Here is a 27,845-nt window from a genome sequence, read left to right on the forward strand (position 1 = left end):
TTTAATGCACCACAGTACTGTATTTGGTGAGAAAAAAGTTGAATCATGAACCAGGGCGTAAGGCCAAAACTATGTTATCCAAACGCTGATAGCACAGATGAGACGAAGTTGGAGGACGTACAATACTAATATTAGCAGATAGATCAACGAGATATTATATATTGGGATATAAAATGATACCTTCCTTCCATAGTACCTCACAGGACACTGAGGCTTCTATAGACAGAACGCACACCGCTTTGAATTGCACACAACTTTCCGAGAGACGTGGGCGATTAAGGTTTGGTCGCATGGCATGGTCTACGGGTATCTGGCTTATACGATGACACGGCGCTATCATAAGTTGATGAAAGCTTGAAGCTTCCAAATAACACCCGCCGCTACATATTATGTGCTATTTCCCTATAGCAGAACGTAGACAACTTTGGCGCGAAGTAGCCTCAACATTATATTGGTGTTGAAAAAGATGCATTTCTATATTTATAACAAAACAGCGAAGGCAAACTCGCGCTGTTAATACGTCCATCGACATCAAATACGCTTCCTAGATATACAAACTGGTTGGTGGCTTCAATGTTTTGCCTAAAAATGGAAATTGGTAGTGATGATGAACAACCAAATCGATTATTTTATTTTTGTTCATTCCGACTTTGGTTGTCTTTTTCTCCAAATCCAGAACCATTTGGCCAATGTTCATTACTCATTAAAAGAGCGAGTAGATGTTGACCGCATTGTCGACGTGTTTAAAGAGAGATTATATTGTCCATTGACCACTTCCGTCCTCACCCGATAACAAGAAGGAAAAGTATCGACTATAAAATGCAGCTCCATCGGCTTCAAATTCCTCAGAGTTTCTCTTCCTCGATGTAGCCTTTGACATTTTGTGCTCTCCTATGTGCCCTGATAATAGATGTTAGCTTCTTCGAAATACTCCTTCACGTTGTTGAAAGCTTCTTTGAAATCATTGAAAAGCAGGTGGAGTGGAGATCTAAAGTTCGCACATTGTTCCATTTCTATACAGGGGGATATAGAGTGGAAGCAAGTCTGCTCTCTGTCGATCAATCTTGGGAAATATTCCTTGATGCATTTAATTGTTGTCTATCCTCCAACCTTTTCGGGTGGTGATCATTGTGAATAAGAAGTCTCTCATTAATGTCCGAACCACCGAAAGGTACACCACCACTTTTTTCGGGATACGCTATTCGGAAGCAAAATCGGCAGCTATTGCTTATCTGACCAAATTCACTTCATCACTGTGTATGCTACACTGTCCTTCCTACTTTTTAAAGGCAACAAACTCCTAGTTTGTATTTGTTACGGTTAGCAGTTAATGCCTCCCCATCACGTGCCCGAATAAATTATTGTCAGAATACGCCTTCGTATTCAGATTATTTTAGTACAATCGCAAATCATTTTTAGGAAGCCTTTTCTGAACTGTAGCTGCTCATAGAAAACGTCAGAAATTTTTGTTGGTACGGAGCACTGCATAATTGTGGTGCTCCTTAGTCTGGACTGGAATTTCGCAGTCATGATCCTACCAAAAACCGGCTCCTACTCATAAGGGAGCAGATCTAAACGCTTCCACTATCTCAATTCGCTTAAGTTCAAAATATCCAGCCGATATCGCTCAAGTTGGAACAGGCGAGCATTCTAGGTGCCTGGATTCCGTTGTATGTTGCAACATGCACACACTCTAGGAACCGATTAGCATCCGTTTTCATCAGTGCTAACAAGATTAAGGGAACAAGTGGTTCCCGAAATATCGGTATTTGCAAAAAATAAAAATATCAACACTAGCGAATAAGAAAAAACAAGCTTTTTATTATTTCAAATAATTAATCGCTGGAAACACCCCATAATTCACTCAGAGGCAGGAAATACTTTCAATATATTCTTAAACCTCAACTCAACAAAGCTCACTGTGAAAAATTTGGATCAAACAAAGAAATGGAGTCAAAGTCAAATGGACATTCCAGACATTTGTAGAAACAGATACGATCACGACACAGGCAGACTAGAAGAGATCATCTTTGGAAATAATACCTTTTACCTTACACCCCTTATCGTTCGGCTTAATATCTGGAGGGTGTTAGTAAATACGAAATAATTACTGCTTATATATGCTATCTGGAAAAACTTGACATTGAAGCAACACACAAAACTTAGCGTTTCAATTGGAAATTGCAGTTGTGAGTTTTAAGTTTGTATTGTGAAAAGTTTTAATAATGTTACTACGTGTTTTTTATAATTCCGTCAATGACTATTTGCTCTTAGTGTCATTTTTTTGGGTGCATACAACCGTGAAGAAATAAGTGAATGAAGGATTTGTCAAAAAGTGTTATGTTAGTATTGGACTTATTGTGAGTTTATGTGGAATTTGCTTGGTAATGACACTCACAACTTCAGCTTCCAATTATATTTTATCAATAAGCATCTAAAAGATTTGATATGTATATAGCATATAAAACAGTTTAAGCAGAAAAGTCATTAGCGGCAGTGTTGACTTCATTTTTGAATATGAAATTTGCTAAATTCGATTTATGAGATTTTACCGCGAAAAATATCTTGTTAAACTCTCATCCATGAGGAAAAGTGCACAATCAAGCACAAAGTAGAAACAATTCATAATAAAGTCAATACTGACGTAAAGTTCACTAAACCCTTAAATCATGAAAAAGCGAGACGCTGCAATAGAAATTACAATGACTGGGAAACATTAAACCTGTCGGCATTAGAGTTAATAGTATCACCCCTGAAAGTGAAGCAAAAACGAGAAACCTATACTAACCGATTTGCAGCTTTTGTCTTTGCAATAGTTTCTTCGTGATGTTTGTACCACTCTTCAAGTTCTTTTTTCGCTTGCTCGCGAAGCTCCTCCTTTTTCTTTTCTTCTTCCTTATCTTTGTCCTCAAGGCGTTGTTTTTGGTCTTCACGCCATTTCCGAATCTTTTCTGGCTCCTCACGTTGTACCGGTGGTGTGTACTGAATTCCTACAAAAATATTTAAGACACCATTCAGTAGCTGATCAAAAAATAATTGCAGAAGGAGACATTCCCTGAATAACCAATTCCCACAGCTGCCCAAAATATTTCTACAATTAGTGTGTCATGATTATCTATAGCTGATTGAAATTTGTGAGAGGCTAGAAACTGATTTCTAGAGGGAGGGGCTACTATCGCACCTTACTCTACTATTAATTAAATGCCAACGACCTACCTGCTTCAATCATGCCTTCATCCTGGTTGTCAAGAAAATTAGATCCCTCTATAAGATGGACAATTGTAAAAAACAAGGAATAAGACGAACATGCAAAAATTATAAATAAAACAAATTACTCCTAGATAGGTAGCTTTTATAGACTCTTTCATGGCATGCAAACAGATACTCAGCGAACTTTGGTAATTTAAACGAGAAACTTAGTGTTTTATGTAACATGTAATACTCTACGCATGAGTCCAGGATACAGTTCTAAGCCAATTGATATCATTATTTTACATATGACACATACCTTGCTCAGTTGGCTGTTGTGGAGCTTCCGATTGATCGCCGATACTGTTGATCATTTCGAAACTGCCGGATGACTCCAAGCCAGCGATATCTAGTGAAATAAATTACAATTTTGTTTCGGTTCACATTGACGACAAGAAAATAGATGTGCAATAAAGAGTTTGCCAGAGAAATTAAAATGTAAAAACGAAACAAAGCTCAGCTTAAATAGGCATTTGATATGAATTTTGGTGCTCGTCGCTCAGTATTTAATGCGAATGAATGTTAATTGGGAATGACATCAAAGAAAGTCATTGGATAGATTACAATAACTTAACTATTGGGGGTGTGAATAAGTTTCTTCGGCTTTTTTTTAAGAAAGTATTTACTTTTCAATCTAATGGATAGTTTCCTTCGTCTATTCCATACTGCCGATGATCTGGTACAACAAAATCACCTTCTTGTAAACTTCCGATGTCTTTGACGAAAAGAAATCCGTAAGTATGGTTCAATAAAAAAAATCGTTTTTAAGGTTTTGTTTTACACAAAATCTTATTAAATCAATTTACTGTCTGTCTGTCTGTCCGTCAGATGCATTTTTCTCGGAGACTGTTATAGCGATTGACACCAAATTTGGTGGAAAGGTAGGAACTGTCAACGCTCACGCATACAATGAGTTACATTCTTTTACGTCGAATTTAAGGGAGGTCTCCATATATGCAAAAGGGGGGTGTAAAATTTTTTTTCATCAAATGTAATCATGTGGGGTATCAAATGAAAGGTCTTGGTTAGTACTTTCCAAAGCTGGTCTTAGTTTTGACATTTGTTGGAAAGGCGGGGAGTTCGGGGGGCCGAAAGTGATCTTTTATTTAACGGGGCCATTCTCAGAAACTGCCCAACCGAAAAATCTATATTCCTTCAAATAAAGTTAATAATAGTATATTACTATAACTTTCAGTAATTGGCTGTTAAGTTCATCCTAGCACCACGAAACTTGGCAGCAATGTAGGCTAGAATATAGAATTTGATCCTACCCAGTTTTGTGGAAATCACACAATTACTGACAAAGTTATATTATGTCAAAGTTGCCACTTCTTTGAAAATTCAAGATTTTGAATGTCAATATCACCCGAAAATGAATACTTTCACATAATATATGTATATTATACGTGTTACGTACTAATGGGACAAACTCACACTCAAATGTCTTTATAAAGGAAATACACAAAACCTTTCGTACCTGAAGCGTCCAGCTTCCGGTTTCCAGACTTGTTTTTTAATTGATTGACCAGGAGCGGAGCAATCTGCAGGGGCAAAGCCAGGATAGTCTGGGATTCGATCAATTGCTGCTAACCTAACTCAGGGATTTTTCTCTGAGTGGGTGCAGCAGTTAGAAGTATAGCGTTGTCATGGGGAAATACGACGTTACCTCTATCGATCAAAGATGGACGTTTTTCCTCTAACGTTACCTCATGGCGCTCTAGTTGGGCATAGCATTATTTCGCTATTAGGAGTAGGTTGCGCGGTAACAGTTCTCAGTGAATAATTCCTCATATATGCTGTCAAACACATACAAATATCTTACGAGGGAGAAATTCTACTATTGGTGCCAATGGCGGTGTTCCGTTCTTCTTGCAAACTGTATTGAGGCACTTTTGTAGAAAATCCACTTCTCATTCCCAGTGACTTTTTTTGTCTATTTAGTTTTGGCACGCAATTGTTCAGGCGGTTTCCCTTGTTGTTGAGGAATGGCCCAGGAATCAAATTCCAGAACATAATAAAGGGATCGAATTCTTCTTTCTGTGGTGGTTGGGTCTACGTCGATAGTTCAACAACAGTCGATTTATTTTTCTCCTCCGTTGCCAATAATAATGCATCGATTTCAAGACTTGACAAAACCGAAAAAACTTATCCAAACACCCATATGATTCATAAAGAATCCTTCGATTTAAGACCACCGCCGTCTGTCTACTTTAATAAAAACAGTTGAGTTGAGCATCGCTTTTCGAAAAGATATATGAGGAGGCACGTGCGAATTATAGGTGGTCACCGTTGCTACGATTTCTTCTTTGTTAGCGAAGATGGGAGCGGTGTACTATACACTCTCCAAACGTTGACGTTGGATTAGGCAAACTCCACTCAAAATCATCCGAAAAATGTCTGGAAAAAATCAATGGACTGCCACTATATGGTGCCCAGGCTCCGAAATTGGATGTATGGTTTTCTGGAGAAGAGCCACTATACCATATATTATAGCGGCCATCCAGGAAACCATGTATTCGGAGTAGGTTTCTTAGTCAGCCAAAAAAAATGAAACCTGCTTTGAAAATATAAGCGAAAAGCTATGCACTGCGTTTCCCAAGCAAATTTCGAAAAATAATTGACGTTTACGTCCCTACAGGTACTGAGTTATAGAAAGATTCCTTCTATTAGGCAGTAGAGCGAAGTTTACATAAAAACACCAATCATAACGAGACTATTCAATCGTTATTGGAAGTAACTGATTTGTGTAGAAAACGGCCAACAAACAACCGTGATCCTCTACAGATTGGAGCACTTTCAATCAAATTGACCACGTGCTAATTGAACGCCTTTCAGCCTTGATGAATATATAAGGGGTCAATGTAGACTCGGACCACTATCTCGTTGGCATGGTGCTCCGAGCTCGAATAACAATACCATCTCGAATCCCCTCTGACAATCAGGTGAGAGTGAACACTAAAGTAACCCACAACAGAGTCTTTCGTAACACCTATAATCGGGAATGGATACCATAATAACCGCAGCTAACGTACGTCGGATAATGCTGCACTCTCAAAGAAGTTGGCCATCCTCAGAGACCTACCGCGGACATCGTCGCGTGGAGGTGCGACTTCACAGACAGAAAAAGCAAACCTGGGAGAACCGACAAATTTGTGAATTAGAAAAATACAGTGAACAGCACCAGATGCGGAACAGGTCAGTAGGATGAAGCTTTATAGGCCTCGATGCACATCCTGCCGAGACAAAAAGGGAAATCTGATTTCCGACAGAATGGGCATATTAGAGCGATGTGTTGAGTATTTTGGTGAACTGCTGAACAACAAGAATATCGGCGAGTTGGAGGTCCCGCCAACTGAAGCCGACGGACAAATGCTGCACTACCAAGCGTGAAAGAAACTGTCTGTTCAATCCATCGACTCAAAAATCATAAGTCGCCGGGGGCCGACGGGGGGAAACAAGTACTCTCCAGAACCCCAAATTCCTCCTTCGCTTCGGTCCAGAATATCCAGCCGTGGTTGATCATAGTCCATGCTACTTTGTCCTTCCTCAATAGTAAAGTCCATTACAAATGACGCCTTAACTTCAGGGCATTAGTTAGGTTTCACAGCAGTGAACCTACGCAAGATGGCTATCTTCCGCTTTTCTGGCACCAAACTTCATTGGTTCGTTAGATAGAGATCAGATCAGTTTCTTACCTTTAGTTACCAGCTGTGTTCTTTGTGTATGCATCCCACGAAGTTTAACGTTCTTTTGGCTCACTGTAAAGGAGGAAACTGAATGGTCTTTGCCTTCCGCAGATAAGGGGAATTTAACTTCCGAAAAAGTGAAATATTTGGGAGTTATTTTAGATAAGAAACTTGTTTCGAACAAATATGTAGAAGGATGATGAAGGAGGATGTGAGCACGACATCAGGCGCAGCTTTGGATACGTTATTCAATTTTCAATCATTGGACATATGGAATCTTGGCACCTTTTGAGTAAAATGAAAAATTAGCTGTTCCTAGGACAACAAGCATGTGCCTGACGAACTCAAAATAAATATCTACAGTATAAATGGAATCCATTTTCAAGCGTTTTCACGGTTTGGTAGAGTGGAGTGTCAGTGGCATTAGCTAATGACTATCAAAAACTGGAAACAAGCTTCCTATAAAGACAAGCGGGAAACGAACTTAAATTTCACTAGATCCAGTAAACTTTCCTGGCAGAACCATATGCAGCTAAGAAGCAGGGAGACTATATTTCTTAAGTGAGTGCCCCCCTTGTGCAACTCATACATACGCACACACAATACGAATAGTTAAATTTGCCATTTTTAGCGGTCTTTTGCGACGTTATCTTTAGTGTATCCTTATTTTTCTGAAAGTTTGTGGAGTTTGAATGCCAACCTACCTTCGTTTAGTGGATTGGATTCCACAACTCCGGAGAAACCAAGTATATTGTCTTTGCAATAGCAAAGAGTGAAGTAAGTTATTTTGCAAGAAAAACACCAAAAGAAGAGAAGCCATAAAACAAACAAGTAGAGTCTTGCCTAGCTATTCGCCAACACACTAATGAAAGAAAACCAGTAAACACGGTTAGATGAAAAACTAAGTGGGTACGCTCCTTTAATTGTTGCTCGATGAAGCAGCGGATAAGTGTGTGAGCATCTTAATAAGTGAATTCTGGGCAATGGCTAATGTCTACCTGCACTAATCGTGTAAAACCACCATCTCCCAATGGTTTATGATGCAGTCAGCCAAAAAGGAAAATACGGCAACTCTCACCTTGAGAGAAACTAGAAATGCTGCTACGGTCGGCCTGACCGTAGTGCTACTGCCCAAATCTACCCGTAAATGGAAAAGGAAGGCTCGGCAAAAGGAAGCTTTATCCACTAGGGAGGGGGGACAACAGGCTGAATCCTGTCTGTCAGAATCTTCTTCTTCACCCTTACCAGGAAGAAAAGAAGGCTGGTAACGTGGACGATATTGGTTTAACGTCGGTATGTGCAAATGGAGTCAAGCGGCTAGGACACTGTGAACCTGCGAAGGCTCCAAGCCGGCGGCACGTTGGGAATAAGGAAAATGGCTGCACCACCATGTGCGGTAATGTCCAGAGAAACCACACGCAAGGAAGCGAAATCATCGAGGAAAAGTGAGGACAAACTGGTAATCCCGGTGACACCCACACTGGATGCACCAGGCTGTTTCCGTCAACGATAATGCACGCAAGAAGTGTAAGGCCAACACATCTATGGTGGGTAACCCTTTATTGTGTTCCGCATCAGAGTCTACATCCGGGTGTCCCGCGGAGACAAGGACCAGTATGTCCGGATATGATTAAATCAGCGAGAGAGATCTCAACGAAGCCGATACCTCCCATATGGACTATAGAATATGGCCACGAAGCCGGGAAAGAAGAGGATATATGCGCAAGATGCAGTTTCATTTCTGATGATTTCCTCCAAGAATGGCAGAATGCCAGAGGGAGAATTTACCATCCTCTGGGTGTACTTATGCAAGTAATCCTAACGTTGAGTTCGGCACAAGTTCACTATTGTAAATATTGAGCTGCACCAGGCAGAACATGTCGGACGTTGGATACCTGGCCCTCGAAGAAAGACAAAGGACATCATCCGGACTTCGAACACTTTAGGATAAAGCTCATGAATGAAAATGGAGGGTTTCAGCTTGGTATTCAAACTGGACCAAAAAAGTTCTTCATTTTTTTCTTTTTCAATTGATTAAAACTCAATTACATCAGGAAACTGTGGAGTATCATCTTCCTTTTTAGAACGAAGAGCAATGATTGTTATCGATTCGTACAAAATGGACAAAATTGTAGCATCTTCAGTGCGCTTTCTCACAATGGAACTGTGCGCGAAGGATAGTGCAGACAGTGGTAGAACTCCCGTATGGGGGCTTGCACTGAGGAAGGGACTACAGAGTAAATTTTACCTGTTAGTAACTTCTCCTACGACCCTCCTCGGACACCAATTTCTCGTGGTGGGGGAGAACATGAAGATGGAAGCAACGGATTGTAACTCTCCAAGTGGTAAAAACTCATACTTCAGTAGAAAACCAGCAACAGGGTTCAGTAGAAAACCTGCACCAGGATTGTCTCCACAAAGAACAGTAAAAGTGATGTGCTTCAGGAGCCATGAATATGTTTTAACAAAATCTTTGATATTGAATCAATAAAGGGGACTAGGATCTTCTTCGATGAGGGATTTTCGAGACCGAGGGCATGGGTCCTAACGTCAAAATTGCTAGAGGCAGCCATGCTGAGGCAATTCTATTTCCAGGATCTTGCTGCTGTTAACTTACAATATCAGGTTAATGACACGAGGCGAAACGTCATAGTTGCTAACTTTCCTTATGATCTGGCATAAAATGCAGAATCAAATAGCCTTAAACTGCTAATAGGTTGTGACGCGAACGCTCAGCATCTTCTTTGGGGCAGTAACAAATGAAATCCTAGGGGAGAGAAGCTGTTTGATTTTATCACTTCCTGACCGCAAACGTACGATGCGTTCGTGGGGCCAACAAGAATTGAAGTAATTGACCTAACAATTTGCACTTCAAAGTTGTTAGAGTTGATTAGAGACTGGCGAGTGTTAGATGAAGTCTCACTCTCATAGTACCGTTACTTAGAATTTAGTCTGCCTATTGCAGGCGAACAGTCTTTAATACAAAAACGGAATCCTAGGAAAACTGATGGGACAAAGCTCAATGAACTTCTTGGCCATAAAGTGGAGCTCCCTAGACGACTGAGGACTCCTTTGGCGATTGAAGATCAATTGGAAACTCTGAATCACGGTTTCATGGTGGAACCGAGAACTACAAAGACTCAGGAAATCCACCAAACGACTTCTAAATCGAGCTTGCAAAAGCAATAAGAATGAAGACTGGTTAAACTTCCAGAACTCGCAGCATGAATATAACAGGCTCGTAAAACATTCGAAACGGGACTCCTTTAGAGCATTCTATGAGGAACTGGATATTGAAAGGGAGACTTCCAAGCTGTGCAGAATCCCTAATAAGGAGGAGTCGACCAAGTTGGGATCTATTGGAAAACCCGATGGTACTTTCACGAACTTCAGAGTTGAGTCTATACAGACTCTCTTGGAAGTGCATCTACCGAGGATGTCTTGCTCTGGGTCACGTGCCTTCCTCTTGACAGAAGGTTAAGGTAGTCTTCATACATAAGTCTGAGAAAGATGACTATTAAAATTCAAAGAATTTCAGACAAGTCAGCTTAACTTCATGTTCGCTGCAGTGTCTGGAGAGAATGGTTGAGGGTCTCATTAGCGAATAGGCGCTAAGGTCGAACCCACTAAATGAAAACCAACATGCTCACAAACGTGGAGAGTTCTGTGAATCTGCTCTTCAGTTTTTGGTTTCAAAGATAGGGGATGCAACTATGAAAGGCAAGTATGAGATGAGGGTGTTGGTGGACTTTGAAGGATGTGTTGGATGTGACTGTGCGCGTAATTACACTCTGTTATGTTAGTTTCAATAGCAATTAGTTTATTAATTTTCTGGATGATAATTGAGAACACTTCTTGTCGTCTTTTTCGCTCTTTTCAATCGACCATTTGCAAAGCATCTTGTGTATCAAAATTAATATCGTCACATATTAGAAGATCGTGAATTTCTACCTAACTGCTTCCTGAAATGATGATGAGGGCATAAAAGGAGGGGTTGAACATTTTGGTATTGAGAATCTCTTAGACTGCTAGTAAAGTTCCCCTGTAAGAGGGAAGAGGTTCGCCCGCTAATGCAAAGACGACATGTATTGGCGAAGGCCTCATGAAGCCAAGGCAATGCCTCAGGGAGCCGCCGTAAAAGGTTGGACTTTCTTGTTTGGGAGCGAATACTCAATACTGGTCTTATAATCCCTCTAAATAGGTTGAGAGCTTCTCTAGGATGAAGTCCCCAGCAGGCACCGGTTGCCTTCATGGTTTTATCTGAGATCTATTTAATGTGCTCGTTGATTGTCAGAGAGGCAGAGATGATTTTTCCCCGGAAGGTGATTGACTTTTTATGCTATAGACGTTGTTGATGTTGAGTCTCAAAACATCGAGCCGAGAACGATCAAAAGCAATCGTGTATGACTTCTCCAGGTTGACGGGAAGTTACACTGATTTATGAAGAGATCTGCCTGTAGTCGAAGAATGTTTTCTGTATCCTCCTGGGAATCCCATGAGGCTATAATTAAGTTCTTACTGCGCATGATGTTCCATATTCGTAGGATGATGTCAGGGAGAAGATACATGTCAGCCATGACTCCTATGAGGAGCGACAATTCCACCCTCTCGTAAGCTTTGCTGATGTCCAGGGATAGGCCAAGAACATGTTTGTTTGTAGCTTTTTTTAATGCTGATGTGAAGTAGCAAGTTGTTGAGAGGAGGTAGACCTGTGTTTCCTGTAAGCAAAACATTTCTCTGGGAGTAGGCGGAGATCCTCCTGAGGAAGGATAAGCCTAGATTTGACCATGGCATTTGTTAACTTGGAGAAAATGTTACGGAGGGAGATCGACCTAAAGTTTTTGAGATCATTTTGAAATTTACCTTTCTTGGGGATCGAGATTAGTTTGCCTCACACCAGTTGTCTGGCGCATTCTGAGATAGCCATACATCATTTAAGAAGAACTTCTTGAGCCGATTGTTTACATAATACCGATTGGTGTATATGATCCCATTCGTGCCTGGCGCAGAGCGCTTTTTGTCTTTGTCGAGAACCTCCTGAAAGTTTCTAATATTGCGACACATGAAGTAAGAGAGGTTGTCAAATACAGGCGAAAGGCTTTGATTTTGTGAAGTGTTGTCCGCTATACCATAAGTGGCTTTTTTGGAGTTTTACTGAGACTATTTGTGAATACGTTTTTGTACCCTTAAGAATTTGATTTGTGTCAACCTGAGAGTTGTTGATCAATATACGGCCTGTCGACCATAAAGCCGGAAAATTGGAGTCAAGAGATTCGTCTAAATTAAGTGTTTGTGATTGGACTTGTTGACTTCGTGTATTGAGGTGTTCTAGACAGAAGCCAGTTGGACCAACTTAAGGTGTTCCTGCCACTTAGGGCAGGAGCGATCCCTGGAGTTGTGCCCTTGACTTCCACATACGATACAGGTGGAAGTGTAGCAGGCCTCTACGCGCTTACCCTTTTTCACAATTTAGGCAACGTTCAGCAGTGGCTTTGCACAATTATGAGGTGTGACCTAGGGTCATCTAAAACATTGTCTAGGCTTAGGTATGAAGTATTCCACTGGTACGCAAGTGTAATCAAACACAATGTGTTCTGGAAGGTCGGATCCGTGGGGGTTATCAGGGTTTCTTCTGTTCAGTCTTGTAACCCTCATCATCATCATCAATGGCGCAACAACTGGTATCCGGTCGAGGCCTGCCTTAATAAGGAACTCCAAACATCCTGGTTTTGCGCCGGGGTCCACCAATTCGATATCCCTAAAAGCTGCCTGGCGTCCTGACCTACGCCATCGCTCCATCTTAGGCAAGGTCTTATAACCTTGGTAATATTAACCTCTGAGACAGCAGGATCTCTTCTTCACTAAAAGCTATAGGCACTCTTTTTATGATGCCAAATCTGAATACAAAGTTTTGTGGGTTTTGCTTTAGTAGTAGGGCATTAGCTTTAGTGTTTTGGATAAAGGAGTTCGAATTGCGTGCTTTGTCAAACAGCACTTTTACACGGGCAAAGCCTGATTTTCTGACATCTTTCAAGACTCAACTTTCTCTTATCTTCCAGAGCAGACAGACAGAATGTCAACTGAGCCTATCAAGATGGTAGAGGATTTTCAGGTCTAATACTAGCTGGTACCTTGGGACAGTCCCCTTTAAGTATGGGGCCAGTGGGGGGTTTGGCTTGGACAGCTTATAGTTTGGGGAGATAGTCCTATCCCTAATAACTCTACATTCTTTTTTTGCACATTTGTAAGTCCGGTAAGTCCCATGATGCCGGACCGAGGTAGAGCGGCCTCACAGACACTCCCGGCTGGAGTCCGTGAGCGTTGCCGCTGAACACGATTTGGTCAGAAGGGAAAGTGACTCGTATGCAGTTAGAGGAAAACATGGAAGAATAACAATACAGAACGAAAAAGGGTCCCGCACCCAGTATCTGCAGAGTGTGGTCGAGCGAGCTAAAGGTGAAAAACGCAACGTTCCTGGAGTACGACAAAAAACAAGAGAAACAAAAACTAATTCACAAACACTATCTGGTATACCTGGTCAACAAGTCACAACATATATACATATGCACAATATCTGTTAGATTATAGTTATTTCTCCTCTCTTTCTTGGGACATCCTTGGTCCTGTTGCGTGACCTTCTAATACTTCCCCTTAGTTGGTTTGTGTTTTCCCCAGAATTTAACAGTTTAACTGAAATTAAATTCCATAACCCCACATTTACAATTTCCTTGTTCCAACTGATCAAAAGCAATTTGGATTCAATTTTTCCAATCATGATATGATTCAGTTCATATGATACTTGCGCTGCATGCCCGCTTGGGAATGCTTTAATTGATTCGCTTCGACGCGACAGAAAATTAAACTAACCGAAAAAGTTGTATGTACAAATGCGGAGATATGAATGCAAGGACACGGAAGCGAATGTTATAAAATAAAAATCGTAATGGAAAGAAGCGATTCTGGCAAAAACATTCAATCCTAGCAATACTGAGCGACAAGCAATCCGATTGTCCCATTTAGTTTCCAAGATAGCTCGGTGCAAGTTTTATTAAAAATGCAACATAAAGCATGCAGTTTATGTTGCAGGTGCTCTGTCCTTCACTCAGTCTTGGTATGCAACACAACAAATATTAGCCACGAATAAGAAAAATCTGAAATCCACGCAAGAGATTAGTTCTGGACTTCCCTTCCGGTGGAATCCCAACACCTCGTAAGGCTTCAATTAACACGAGGACAAAAGCTAAGCGAGTTTCCTTCTTGCAGAATCAAAATGCTTTCCTTGATTTTCGATTCCTTTACATCAATAGCTTCAACTGCGAGTTAAGTTCCGAATTAATTGCTTTTAGGTGAACTCACCATTTACATGATTCACTGCTGGTGCACTTGCGGTGGTCGCAGCCGCTGGCTGAAGCTCGTCTTCCAAGCCAGCCAGGGCATTTTGCTCGCGCGCAAGGAACTCCGCCGCTGGATCAACATCAGCCTGTTCAAAATTATTATCACCGAAGGCGTCCATGGTTGCTATTTAATTGATTTTCTATGAACAATCAGTACAAGGAAAGGACGATAAAACTGCCGAGTATACTCCCACTTTCTTTACACTCTGACAGAATGCCCCGTCATTGATTTGAGTGAAGTTAGTAGCAGAGTTGGTCGTAGATTATTGACTTATTGCGCAGAGGCTGGAATAATCTAAAATTAACTTTAATGATGATTATCTCAAGTAAAGTTTTCGAAATAAATGAACAAGACGGAAACTTGTTTCCTAGAGTTTGCTATGTTTAAATAAAAGGTTCTAATTAGAAAACCAATTTCGTACAATGTCAATTCACAATGGGAACATTTGCCTATACATTTTCATAATTTTGTAGTACACTTTAGAAGGTCGTTGAAACTGCTTCCAGCATCTGACATTCCTTGACAACATCGGCGCTGTCAAGTGTGGCGAAGAGAAATAATTTTAACAACGTCAATTATACAAAGATGCTGGAAACCGTTTTCAACATTAAAGAATTTCTTCAGATACGTTCTTAAACTACCAAAAATGGTAGGTGAAACAAGTTTCGTGTTTTTACTTTCCATCTGATCCTGTTTTGTGATTCCAGGGCGCAAATGTCTCTCAGCTGGAGCGAGAAATCGGGTCGGATTTTTTTCCACCCAATGAGCATTACTTTGGTCTGGTGAATGTAAGTTTGTTTTTAATATAATTATCTATCGAAGCGAGAGTGTAATGATAAAACAATAGTCCTTGTTCGTTGTTGTGATTTGGACGGAACGTGAATTGCGTGTTATTCTCTAAGTAGATATGGAATGGGGCCAATTGGCCACGCCAAACATTCTTCGTTTTGCAGCAAAACGATGAAAATGACTTCTGTTGAAATGAAGTTGCTAAAATCAATTTCTAACTTTATAAAATTGCATGTTTGTAGTTATCCCCGGCTACGCTGTCTGAATCAAAAAGCAGTAATTGATATCGGTCGGAATTCGTGAAATACGTATACCGCTAGGTCCGAATTACTTCCCAAAATCTAATTTCTGCCTTTAGTCTTGGTTTAAGTGGCCGAAATGCAAAAAGCTTGTGGAACTTAGTTTGCTTCGTGTAAAAGGGTTGTGCATTGAAACCTGTCGGAAACACTTCAATGGCTCTGACCATCAGATCTAATTGATAGCGTTCAAATAAGCGGAAAGCTCTGCATTTTCCTTGCTGAAGGCATCGTCCAAAAGCGCTCTGCCTACTCCCTGTTGTTTGGCTCTTACTATAACACCATGTACAATTCTTCGCTTTTCAAAATAGCAGAACCGGTAGGTGTTATGGGTTAAACGCGTGTTAACGATATCTTTCGTGGCTACATGAAATACCATTCAGCTCCCCCACAACTTTCCGAGACGCTCGCAATCCTTCTCTATTGTTCTGCGTCAAGTGCCCTTGGGACGATCCACTCGTCGGCCACCTAGGGAGAGTGGATTCCACCGGAAGGCGTAACCCGCTATGCAATTGTCGCCCCCTATATACTGCCACTTCCGCCTTTCAATCACAGTGTGGGCGAGTGTAAGGCCAGTGCGTCGACCAAGTTCTTGGTTTGGGATAGTGTCAGGCCAGCGTACTATGATAATATTACGTAAAAAAGTATTGATGGAGCTTTTGAGTAACAGTGAAGTTCCCTTTCCATGTCCTACTCACATATAGCAACACAGCAAGAACATTAGCACAGACTTGATCTTGGTGTTGAGACAACTGCACTTCCAGATTTTAGACAGGGCAATGAAATTGGATCTAGCGCTGTTAATGCGTCGGGTAACATCCAGTTCGGTGCGATCGTCGGCAGGAACTACATTTCACAAATAGATCAGCGCCTTCGTTACTCTGTCCATTAAGGCAGATAGAGATGGTGCGATGACCCGCCACACTGAGAACTTTGGTTCTGTTGGTGTTCATCTTCAGTCCAACTCTACTTACCTCTCTTTCCGAATCCAGGGGCATTTGACCAAGATATCATTAGCGTAGTCAAGACCTTTGAGGAAAGATGTCACCGTCCAATGTCCTCCATACAAGAGAGGATGAAGAACGCCACCGATAACAAGAAGAAATAATATGGTGACAAAACGCAACTCTGCCGAAGTCTGCATTGGACGTCAAAATCCTCTGAGATTTTACCCCGGCGTAGTACACGACATTTGCGCCATCATAGGAGGGGTGTTCAGAAGATATCAGGAATTTTCGTTTTTTGAAAAAAAGAATTATTTATTCGTCTTCATTAATGTTGTCGCCCTCAAAGTAGTCCCCATTAGATATTATGCACTTGCCCCAGCGCTTTTTCCAATCTTCAAAACACTTCCCAAAGTCGATCTTTGGAATACCCTTTAGCTTTTTCAGCGATGCGTATTTAATGCCACCAATGCTTGCAAAACGAAGGCCTTTTAAGGTTATCTTTATTTTTCAAAATAGAAAAAAGTCACACGGAGCCGTTGGGTGAATATGGAGACTGGGGAATCATTACTGTATTGTATTTGGCCAAAAATTCACGAACAAGCAATGAGGTGTGAACAGGTGCAAAAACCATGATTTGTTTTGCCACATTTCCGATGGTTTTTTTCGTATTGCATCAGGCAAACGGCATTGAACTTGTAGGTAGTGCGGTACGTAGTAAACGGTCAATAAGGAGCAGTTTGACCTCGTGGCAAGAATTCATGATGCACTATGCCACTAAAATGGAGGAACACAGTGAGCATCACCTTCACGTTCGGCCGCGCTTGTCGAGCCATTTTGTGTCTTGGTGTCTTCATGGTGGAATGCCTCCACTGAGTGGGTCGAATCGTAGTTTCTACGTCATGTCCGTAAAGCCATGTTTCGTCACGTGTTATAACATGTTTCAGTCATCTTGGATCGGCGTTGACTTCATTTAGTGAAGCCTGAGCCGCTGCTTTTGATGAAAATTCAACAATTTTGGAATAGATATGCCACCTTCATCAGCAATACCTCTGATAATAATTCGGCGATCATTCATAACCATTTCTTCCACTTTTCCATGTTTTCACCTGTGTCTGGGCGTCTCTGGCGGTTTTTGTCTTCAACGTCTTCACGGCCTTCTTGGAAACACTTACACCACTCGTAAACCCTTGTTTTACTCATAGCAGACCCATTATAGGCCTTTGTTAACATTTCACACACTTTCACTTTGCGCTGCTACCACAGACAAAGTAAACAATGAATACAGCTGAAAATTTTATCGTACTTCCAGGGTCTGTATAATAATAAAAAACACAAAATGATAATCAGACTCTCCAAACTCCAGAAATTTAAAAATTTCCGCTATTTTCTGAACATACCGCGAATGTTGCTCTGATAACGCCAGATACACTGCCTATTCATGCTATCGAAAACTTCCTCGAAATCGATGAAAGAGGAGTCTGAAGGGGAACCAGCCTGCCCTCTGTCGATCAAGCATTCCAGGATTATTTTAGCTATTATCTTTGCAACGCCAAGCAGCACGCAATTGTCACACTCAAAATCAGTGTTCTTCTTTGGAATCTAAACAATCATCCTTTTCTCCCATTGTGTGGAACAGGTCTTGGATTTCCAAAAGTTTCGTACAAGTGGAAGTAGGAGATTTGCAGCAACGGCTATTCAGTTACTCGTCATCGTGGATGAGAAGCCGACCGTTAACGTCCTTCATAGGCGCATCGAAGAATTTGTGATCACATTAAAGCTCTTTCGTGATACGGTATACAGTTCTGAAATTCTTACATTCTGTGGTATCTTCCGCTTCTCCGAGGAGCGTAATAGCAAATTCCCTTCACTCGCAGCATTCAATAGAGCATCCAGCTCCGCCCTCCAATCGCAATCACGATACCGCAGTCGGCCAGATTTTATGACGCCCCTTCGGGACGCGACCGACTACCTGAGTAACATCCGAGAAAAGAGCGGGCCTATGTTCATCGATCTTTTCAGGACGGGTTACTCAGTATATCTGTCGTTTGATCAGGAAAATAATTCTCCCACTGTGAAGCAACAGCTGTAACATACAAGTGGTCGATGTTCAACTTGAAGGTTGCAGTTCTCCGACTCTGCGAGAAGTGATGGCAACATGCAAACGAACGTAAACCACCATTAGATGATGATCCCTTTCGAGGTCGATATCAACGCTTCTCTTTTTACGCACATTCAGGAGACAACTCCTAAATCTACTGCTAATCGCAAACTGGTGAATCTGTTTACTCGTGCGGTGTCGATCAGTTGAAACCAAGAATACTATATAAAGGAGGAGCAAATACAGTGGCAAAGGAGCACGGAAACTCATTGTGTACCTTTCGGGTAGGGACGAGGTAGGTGTAGTTAGTTAATGTTAATGTATTGGTGTTTCGGTGTGCTAATGTTCCCTAGGTGGTTTTCTTGGGAGTTTCCCCACCTATCCCAGCAGAAAACGGATGCATGGATGCATCTGCTTATTTGCTACTCACTTCTTAGGAAAGCAAATATGGATCAATTGACGAGAATTTTGTGCGTGGTTACTTCCACCAAGCTTCCTATTTTGAAGCATCATTGGCTCACTGAGTTCATTAAGATTGCCATTAATCCCAAATGACTCTTTAAGAAACATCTGCCTTTCGTTCTCGCTGGGTTGTCGGGAGCCATAAATAGCTGTGCAATGCCTATTGTTATGACAGATGCTGCCATGTGCTCGCAACCACGTAAATACATACACGGCACTAACACCAATCGTTATGCACGGAATTCTTTGTCGGACTTCTATCGCTATCGAAGATGTGTAAAGATTTTCCGTCACCATAAAATTTCGGAGAATGCACTGGATGTTAAATCTCCTGTGTATAGCCTTTTTAGTTGAAACCCAACTGACCTTATGGCAAACTCTGTGCTTGAACAATATGTCACCAATGGCAGTGAAAGCTACGGCAATCCACAAATCTATCTACCACCATTATCGTTACGGTCGCCAAGACTGTGCCCACCTTGGCATTCACATCACTAATCACGATCACAATGTCACCTTTAGGAAGCCTCCTCTGAACTGCGTGTAATTGATCGTAGAAAGCATCCCTCTCCACCATATCGGAAATCTCCGTTGCTGCATAGCACTGTATAATTGTGATGTTCCTGGACCTGGACCGAAATGCAGTCAAAAGTCTGTTAGAAACCAGCTCCCAAGTCAATACAGCACACCTTGCGGTAGCCTCTGCCACTCAACTTTCCAGAGTACAAAATCACATTTCCCGCAAGAGGGAGAAGAATACTCTCGAGGGTCCCACCATCTTACTTTGCTTTAGCCCAGAATGTCCAGCTTATATCGCTTATATTACATATGTTTGAAAGCAGACTCGAAATTTTGCTAAAAATCAATTTCCCAAGAGCCCCTATTAGACAACCAGCTTGATTGAAGTCCTAATAATCCTTTATTCCTCCATCTTCTTTTCAGTTTGGCAACACATGCTACAGTAATTCAGTGCTCCAAGCTTTATATTTTTGCAAGCCGTTCCGAGATAAAGTCTTGGAATATAAAGCAAAGAATAAGCGTTCCAAAGAGACCTTATTATCATGCTTGGCCGACTTATTTTATAGCATAGCTACACAGAAGAAGAAAGTAGGATCAATCGCACCCAAAAAATTTATTGCACGCCTTAGGAAGGAGAAAGGTATGATGAAAATAAAATGAAAATACAGAAATTACCTCAATGCTAAACGTTCCTTTTCCAATTTACAGAAGAGTTTGACAATTACATGCAACAAGATGCCCACGAATTCCTAAATTTCCTTATAAATCACATAAATGAAATCATCCTAGCTGAGCGTAATCAAAATAAAAATAAAAACGGTAACACAGAAGCTCCACCAGAACCAACATGGGTGCATGAAATATTTCAGGTAAGTCGTTTAGATTTAGTTAGGGGATGAAGTGAACTTTTCGAACGAAACAATTTACCTGTCTTGATATCAGGGTGATTTCCGCACAAAATCGTCGGGAAATAGAAAACATAGAGAATGAAAAACAGTAGGGCGGACTTGCGAATGTATATTTGCTCAACGATGGCGATGTTCTTGAAGATATCGTACTGCTCAAGGTGGTGCGCGACTCTCGAGTCGTATTTGCTGCACTGCAAGTACTTACTGACTTCAGAGGATTCGGTAGTTTGGTGACAGTTTAGGCCATTTAGCCGAAAAAATTGACCTCACACCGCCCAGAAGAGGTATTTACTCTAAGGTTCGAACTTCTAAGCGATTAACGAGAGATAGAGTAGAGGGCGGGTCTTATTCGATTGGGTGTGCAGGTATTCTTTCCAATTTTCCCAAGTGGGGTGTCTTCTATTTCTCGGCTTATTCTGTATATATAAATTTTCTGATTTCGACATTTCTTTGAATAAATGTGCCTTTTAAGTTTATGGTGCATATGGGAAAGTAAATTTAGGTTAAGTAGCAACTTCCTGCAAAACTCTGATGTTTGTTTGTTGGCATCTAGTTCCATCGAACGAATTTCTTTCAAACGGATTCATAAATATTCTAGATTCCATCCGATGAAGATAAGACAAAATTATTTGAAAATCCTTATTTTTGTCGGTCCTCGTCGAGTTTAGTGCTTGATAGCTTGAAAACATCAAACGATATTTCCCATTTCTAATGAAATATGTAACATTTTGCCAAGTCTTCTTTCGAAAAGCTGACATACTTCCAATCTCCTGCATTTGTATCGGAACTGGCGCTTAAGACTACGCTTTCAGGCAAATTTTACTAATATCTACATTAATAGTTCGGGACTACAACTTGTTCCTCCGATGTTAGTGTTGCTTTCTGCTGCCTCCTTCCCCCCAGAATTTAAATGCTGTTTGAAGCCCAGCCTGTAATCGGTTATCAATCGCAGATATTTAATCATCGATTTCGAAACATTATTGAAAATATTGGAACGCAGAATCAAAGGGGCTTAATAGCGTTGAGTGGGAACGTGAGATTGGGAACGTGAGATAGGGAACGCCTTCTCTAAGCCAGATATCGATAAACCTGGCAAAGAATGGGGCTAAACATGTTCGCGAAAAGAAAAAGGCTTCAGGCACCTGTGAAAAGAAGTAGTTTTGGGGGAAGAAAGAAAGTGAGAAAATTTCGTATTAGGACATCTCAGAAAGCTCGGACATACTCTTAGGACGGATGGAGAAGTCTCAAGGCCAGGAAAAGTGAAAAGGAGGGAAATCATAATCTTATACGAGGATATCGATCAAATCATTACCTCAAGAGAAGTTCGTTTGGACTGACTGGATTGCGACATTGCTACCATGGGATATACATAGTCTACAACCATCAGCCTACCGATGGAGACAGCGCTCAAACTGGTGTTGGCAGGGAGAGTGAAAATAAGCTGGATTATATGTCCATTGAGCTCAGATGGCTTAGTGGTTAGAGTAATAAGTTGTCAACAGAAGGACGTGGTTCAAGTAGTTGAGTCAAATCACACATCTAGCGGGTCTGAAAATAAAGTGTTTTAATACGCTTTAATGTCAATTTTTAAATGTTATTGTTATGCCAGCGATCATTATTTTTTGATTTAGAGAGCAGTATCACAGACGGAAAAAGGAAACCTGGGCGAACCAATAGGTCTGTGAACTCGAAAAGTACAGGGAGCAACCACACCAAGCGCGGAAGTTTTACCAAGAAGTCAGCAGGATGAAGCTCTATGCACCTCGATGCACATCCTGGCAAGACAAAGAAGATAAACTGATTTCCGACAGAATGGGTTGAGTATTTTGATGAACTGCTGTACAACCAGAATATCGACGAGTTACTGGTCCCACTAACTGAAGACAGCGGACAAATACGGCTTAAAAATCATAATTAGCAAGCAGCCAATGGAAGTACTGCCAAACTCGAGGCGACCAATTACGCCAGGCGGTTCATATGCTTGCCTGATGACTGCCAAAGAGGCGTTATTTGTCCCATATATAAGAAGGGAGATATCATGCAGTGTAGCAATTATAAGGGTATCATGTTGATGACTATCATTTATAAGGTATTCTTCGCTATCTTGCTAGGCCGGATAACCCCACACGTCCAGAACATCATTGGCCCATATCAAAGAGGCGCTCCAGGCAAATCAGCAACAGATCAGATTTTCTCTCTGCGACAACGATAGTGGGATATGGTCATCAGTTGCATCTTTCCATTGATTTCAAGGCCCCCTATGATATCATAGCCAGGGTAGAACTGTACACGGCCATGAGAGAATACGGTATTCCAACGAAACTCATAAGACTGGCTAGGCTAACCCTGACCAATGTGCGAGGCTAGATAAAAGCAGCAGGATCATTATCGAAACCATCCAACATCAACAACAGTCTAAGACAAGGGGAACTGTGTGGCTTCGGCGCAAAGTCGGGATGTCTGGAGTTCGTTATTAAGCAGGCCTAGACCGGATACGGGTTGTTGCGCCGGTAATGATGGTCGCATGTCCTTTTTCTAGGAAAAATATGTCAAAAAATCAAGGCGTGCTTACTTTGTACAAACTTCACGCAAGTTCCTAGTACTGTAGAGAAAGCCAAGTACCCGATGATCTTTAAAATAGTATGTATTTTATCTACTAGTTGTAAAGATGTTTTTAGCACGAAAAAAAAATTCAAAAGAAACTAAACTTCTGATGTTTTTCGCCTTTTTATAACGCTTCAGTGCACCCTTCACTTCGAAAATACGCAAAGTCAAATCTCTCTACATGCGTTTAAGGGGGAAAACTACATTAGAAGATGTACTTTTTGATATTTTTCTAGTGGGAAGAATTTATTCCAATTCAATCCAACTTGGACATTATATTAGTCATATTTCGGATAACCTTTGAGGTTTTTTTGAATAATTTAAGCCAAAAATTAAAAAGTAACGCGGCATTAGTGCGCCGCTGGTCGTAACTAGAGTTCTCCAACTGCGGGACTTGTAGACCTTCCAATTTTAATCTGAAACTAAAAAGTTTTAAATTTACTTTATTAACTTATTTTCTAAGGATGCGTTATAAATTCCAGCGAACCGTTGGAGCGCAGAGTCGTAAGTATAGATCGATGCAAAGAAAGGGAAAGGGGAGGGTTGGACATTGTATCGCGAAACTGTGACAAGCCCATGTGTGTATAGTCTGACTCTAGCCCTTTTAAAGAAATATAAATGGTCGTCAATTCTGCTGGGATCTCTGCTCAGAAATATTTGCTTAAGGTTAAAAAACTTAATATTCCTACACCAAAAAGTTATGTGTTCATTGGTTTCCCTAACCTTGCAAGTGTTACATTTGTCCGACTCTATGTTTCCAAACCTCTTGAATTATGGAAATGATTGGTGTGAAAATTATTAAGAAACTTTTTTTCAAAAGCTACAAGTGTACGTGTGGCTTTCGGTTTAATTATAGGTAGAGTTGTGTGAATATTGGAAAAATATGGTTCTTTGATCCGTGAATTTACCAGAAAGTCTTCTTTCCATTCTCCAAAGCAGTGTTCCTGAATTGTCTCAGCAGCATTCCTAGGGAAGGGTTCGATCATTATGGTAGGTCCAGATCTCAGAGCCTTTCGAGCCTCAGTATGGGCGAATTCGTTAAGTAAGTACTCCGCTTGCGCCGGGCACCATAGAATTTTCAGTCATTTAAAAGGGGGTCGGAAGCAAGGAATTCTATTTTAGCCACTAGGTGATGCGACAGCTCAGTTTGTTCGAGTAATTTACAAGTAAGGAGAGAGTCTGTAATGATAGCAACTTTCTCAGTATCCAATCTGAAGGCCACTCTGATGGTTCAGCGGCATGCGTCCCCATAGGACCAACTACAGCGCAGGCAGACCCATCCTGCTTGAAAGCAGCGTCCATCGCAAGACAAGAAAATCCCTTGATTTGAGGCCTTCCCCAGCTCTACCGCACACAGCCTCCACATGGGTTGTTTCACAAGTGCCATCCAAGTCCTAGGATAGGATAATCTGAAGCTTATTCGAGGTTGTGGGAATAACATTGGGAATCACAGTATAAATATAAATAAGTAACTCGCGGACAGACCATTGTCAGCACCTGGGCCCGCGACTAACTAATGATCGCTCGAGCCTGAACTTGCACTCGATAATCGCTCGGTTCTACGCTTATAGAATCTAAAGAAACACGAATTTAATTTCGAAATTTTTGCATGACCGGTGCAACCCCATTTTCATTTCGGACGTGATCATGGCGTATTACGTCATTGGTGCAACGCAATATTTTCGTCTCCATTGGCGACTGTATTGATCTGAGATATTTAAATCGCTCAGCTTTGGGCAGGTCACTGTTTCCGGATCATGGTAACCGTGCAGCGTGTTTTGCGTTAACAGGTCCGTAGTTCTTAATACCCAGCTTGATTCATGGTTATTTGAACGATGATGCGAATACAGTTCCTAGGAATGCGTTCCAAAATTTTCATGATATGGGACACAACATAAACAACAACCGAATCGGAAGGTAATTTGAACATTCTGCTGAACTATCTTTCTTTTTCTTTACTGAAACTGTGGTACTTTCTTGCCAGTCAAATGGTCTTCTACTCTGCTCAATAACGCGATTGAAGAACTCACTAACCATAGTGTTGGGTTGCAGCCCTTCGCTATTCAGAGCTCAGGTGCCATGCCGACAGGTCCTGTTGCTTTCTCTGATCTCATTCGTTTTATTGTTTTCTCGAATTCAGTTGCGCAGGCAGATGAAGTTGCTCCAAATGTCGACAGTGCTTGTGAAAGTTAAGGATGAACAAATTCCTCGGTTGAAATCTACTTGAAATTTTCCCACTGTGTGTCGCGGTTCGTCGATTGGTTCTTATCACTAACGCAACAGAAGTGTTCGATATCTTATGTGCGTTGGTGTCTCCTTTTGACGAGCTGATGCAGATCTTTCTCGCCGTGTCGATTGTGCAATTTATCGTAAAGATCTGTAATGGACCATTCCGATAACAACGATCGCTTTCTTTACTTCTTGCAAATTTGCCAATTTGCTAGTGTTTTATTGTCGAAAAATTTATGGTAGGGAGGTTTCTTTCGTAGATCTTCATTTGATTATCGTTATTCCAAAGGCAAGTATGTCGGTTGATGAACCGCTTTCCAGGCTTGGTGATACGGAGGGTTGCATAGACCGCTTTGTGGATCGTATCCATTGGCATCACGATGACGATGTCAGCATCATACTGAGTGTGTTGGCTAACAAGATATTATAGACATTTTTACCGCGTTCGCGTCCTATGTCGCAGCTTTTAGCACTATACTATCGAGTTTCCTGTAGAACACAAATTTCAAAGCGTCTTTTCCGAAGGGCACTTGAAAGTTCCTCCGTCTCTTCAGTGACGGTACCAATATTTAGCGCGCAACCACATATTTCTTTTGGATTAATTTACTTACGTCCTGACGCCGTCCGCGTGATGATAATTTTTAGTTATCTGACAAGGGAGAGTGCGTGCTGATAGTCACTACAAAATGTTGTCCCAAGCTTCATCTTCTAGAGCCCAAAGCTGGTCGCACAGATTAACCTATCTCGCCAGGCACTTGTTCTATGGACTGGGTGATTCGGAGAAAACCCAGACCCGGGGTTAAAATAATACAGGTTTCTATCGACTTCATTTTATTTAAGTGTCTATCCTCCCCTTTCCTCAGGAAAATTTTGTGCCTAGGGATAAGTATTCCCTCCACTTCCCCTCAATAGGATTGCCTCTGAACAGTCATGATCTGATTTTCAGTTCTTGCCACTTCAGAAGAACAAGTAATTTTTGTTGAAGCAATGTCACTAATACCTTTTAAATTCCTAAATGTACGGTTCAGAGTTTGATCTTTATCCCTTGATGTATCTGAATTGCACAATTTTATTTAGACATGTACATATGTCACTCATGAAAACGTAAATTTTTGCGGAAAATTACTACCACTCGCCATTTGGTCTTTTTGGATCAATTTTACATATTTAAAAACCTCGACAGTGGAAAAATAAACATAATAGTTGAAGATAATCCTAAACACCGACCTAACAATGCTAAAAACTTTGAAAATTTATTCAATTGGCACTTTTTTCAGGGTATTTTAACAAGCGAAACACGATGTCTAAATTGTGAAACGGTCAGTTCCAAAGATGAGAATTTCTTCGATCTACAAGTCGATGTAGATCAGAACACTAGCATTACGCACTGTTTGCGCTGTTTCAGCAATACTGAAACGTTATGTAGCGATAATAAATTTAAATGTGATAATTGCTGTAGCTATCAGGAAGCGCAAAAGCGTATGCGTGTCAAAAAGTTGCCAATGATATTAGCGTTACATTTGAAGCGTTTCAAATACATGGAGCAGTACAATAGGCATATAAAAGTATCTCATCGTGTTGTTTTTCCGTTAGAATTGAGGCTGTTTAATACGGTAAGATAATTAATTGCATTGAACGTTGCTTTATTGTACAACTCAATATAACTGTGCTCCTTTGCAGTCCGATGATGCTGTGAACCCCGATAGGCTTTATGATCTGGTCGCCGTTGTAATTCACTGTGGGTCAGGGCCTAATCGTGGCCATTACATTAGTATTGTTAAGAGTCATGGATTGTGGCTGTTATTTGATGATGATATGGTAGATGTGAGTATATCCATGCAATTGGTTTTTAGATTATTCGTTTAAACTATAGATTGTCACTTTTACTTACAATTCAATTTCCGCCGTTACAGAAAATCGAAGCATCAACTATTGAAGATTTCTATGGCCTAACATCTGATATCCAGAAATCATCGGAAACTGGTTATATATTATTTTATCAGTCAAGGGACTGTGCTTCTTCTTAGACGACATACAGGAGAATATAAAGTGAAACTCATGTTTAAAGAGTAAGCCAATCTATTATTTATTTAGAAATGTTTAAACTTATTTAATATGTTAAAAAATAAAAAATAAATATATGCATAAAATCCATTTACTTAGTCATGAGTATCATTTCTGACTTTCACGACCAACGAGCATTGATTGCATTCAATGATAAATTCCTTTTCGTTCTCAATGTCGCTTTTATCAATTTCATAGAAATCTCCGCACCTGCAAGGGTATAACAGGACACCAGCTTCATTCTCGGAAAAATCGGTTCTCGTGTTGAGCTCAGCGAATGTGTTCGACTGTTCATTGATTTTTGATTCATAGATTTCCGCGTCATAAATCCTTCTTTTTTCTGGATCGCGTAATACTTTCCATGCTTCGTCGATTTTTAGGTACATATCGTTGGTTTCGTTTGTCCTGTCTTTATCTGGATGATATTTGAGAGCGAGTTTCTGGTAACACTTTTTTATTTCGGCTGTATCTGCATTAGGGTCACATCCAAGTATTTCGTAGTAATCCATGCTTTGCCGTTGCCAATCATTGCCGTTCTGAAATTGATAAATTAGTACAATGTAGTTATTTTTGATTAAATAAGTAAATTTTGATAGGAA

General features: G+C 40.9%; 3 protein-coding genes across 8 annotated transcripts in view; 1 reads left to right on the plus strand and 2 right to left on the minus strand.

The window, feature by feature from the left end:
- Positions 1-14,571, minus strand: part of LOC119655941 (clathrin light chain) — a 19,410-nt gene extending 4,839 nt beyond the window's left edge. Inside the window, exons 1-4 of one of the 4 annotated variants that reach the window (XM_038062128.1) lie at positions 14,292-14,568; positions 3,509-3,598; positions 3,217-3,264; positions 2,789-2,990 (exon numbers count right to left, since the gene is read on the minus strand). In XM_038062128.1, coding sequence (XP_037918056.1) covers positions 2,789-2,990; positions 3,217-3,264; positions 3,509-3,598; positions 14,292-14,448 — 497 coding nt within the window. In that variant the 5' untranslated portion in view covers positions 14,449-14,568. Of the gene's footprint in view, positions 1-2,788; positions 2,991-3,216; positions 3,265-3,508; positions 3,599-14,291 lie in introns of all 4 variants that reach the window. The other 3 variants (XM_038062129.1, XM_038062131.1, XM_038062130.1) reach the window with 3 other exon arrangements.
- A 247-nt stretch (positions 14,572-14,818) lies between these two features.
- Positions 14,819-27,344, plus strand: LOC119655937 (ubiquitin carboxyl-terminal hydrolase 46). The gene is made up of 7 exons (XM_038062124.1): positions 14,819-14,979; positions 15,038-15,118; positions 19,865-20,081; positions 20,150-20,310; positions 26,460-26,795; positions 26,863-27,006; positions 27,096-27,344. The coding sequence occupies exons 1-7, from the start codon at positions 14,977-14,979 to the stop codon at positions 27,207-27,209; spliced, it is 1,056 nt and encodes a 351-aa protein (XP_037918052.1). The 5' UTR covers positions 14,819-14,976; the 3' UTR covers positions 27,210-27,344.
- The window catches only part of LOC119655943 (dnaJ homolog subfamily C member 24-like), a 49,078-nt gene continuing 48,476 nt past the window's right edge, over positions 27,244-27,845 (minus strand). For all 3 annotated transcript variants that reach the window (XM_038062134.1, XM_038062133.1, XM_038062132.1), the window contains exon 2: positions 27,244-27,782. In XM_038062134.1, coding sequence (XP_037918062.1) covers positions 27,342-27,755 — 414 coding nt within the window. In that variant the 5' untranslated portion in view covers positions 27,756-27,782 and the 3' untranslated portion in view covers positions 27,244-27,341. The remainder of the gene's footprint in view (positions 27,783-27,845) is intronic.

The sequence above is a fragment of the Hermetia illucens genome, chromosome 4 (assembly GCF_905115235.1).
Source record: "Hermetia illucens chromosome 4, iHerIll2.2.curated.20191125, whole genome shotgun sequence".
Taxonomy (NCBI): domain Eukaryota; kingdom Metazoa; phylum Arthropoda; class Insecta; order Diptera; family Stratiomyidae; genus Hermetia; species Hermetia illucens.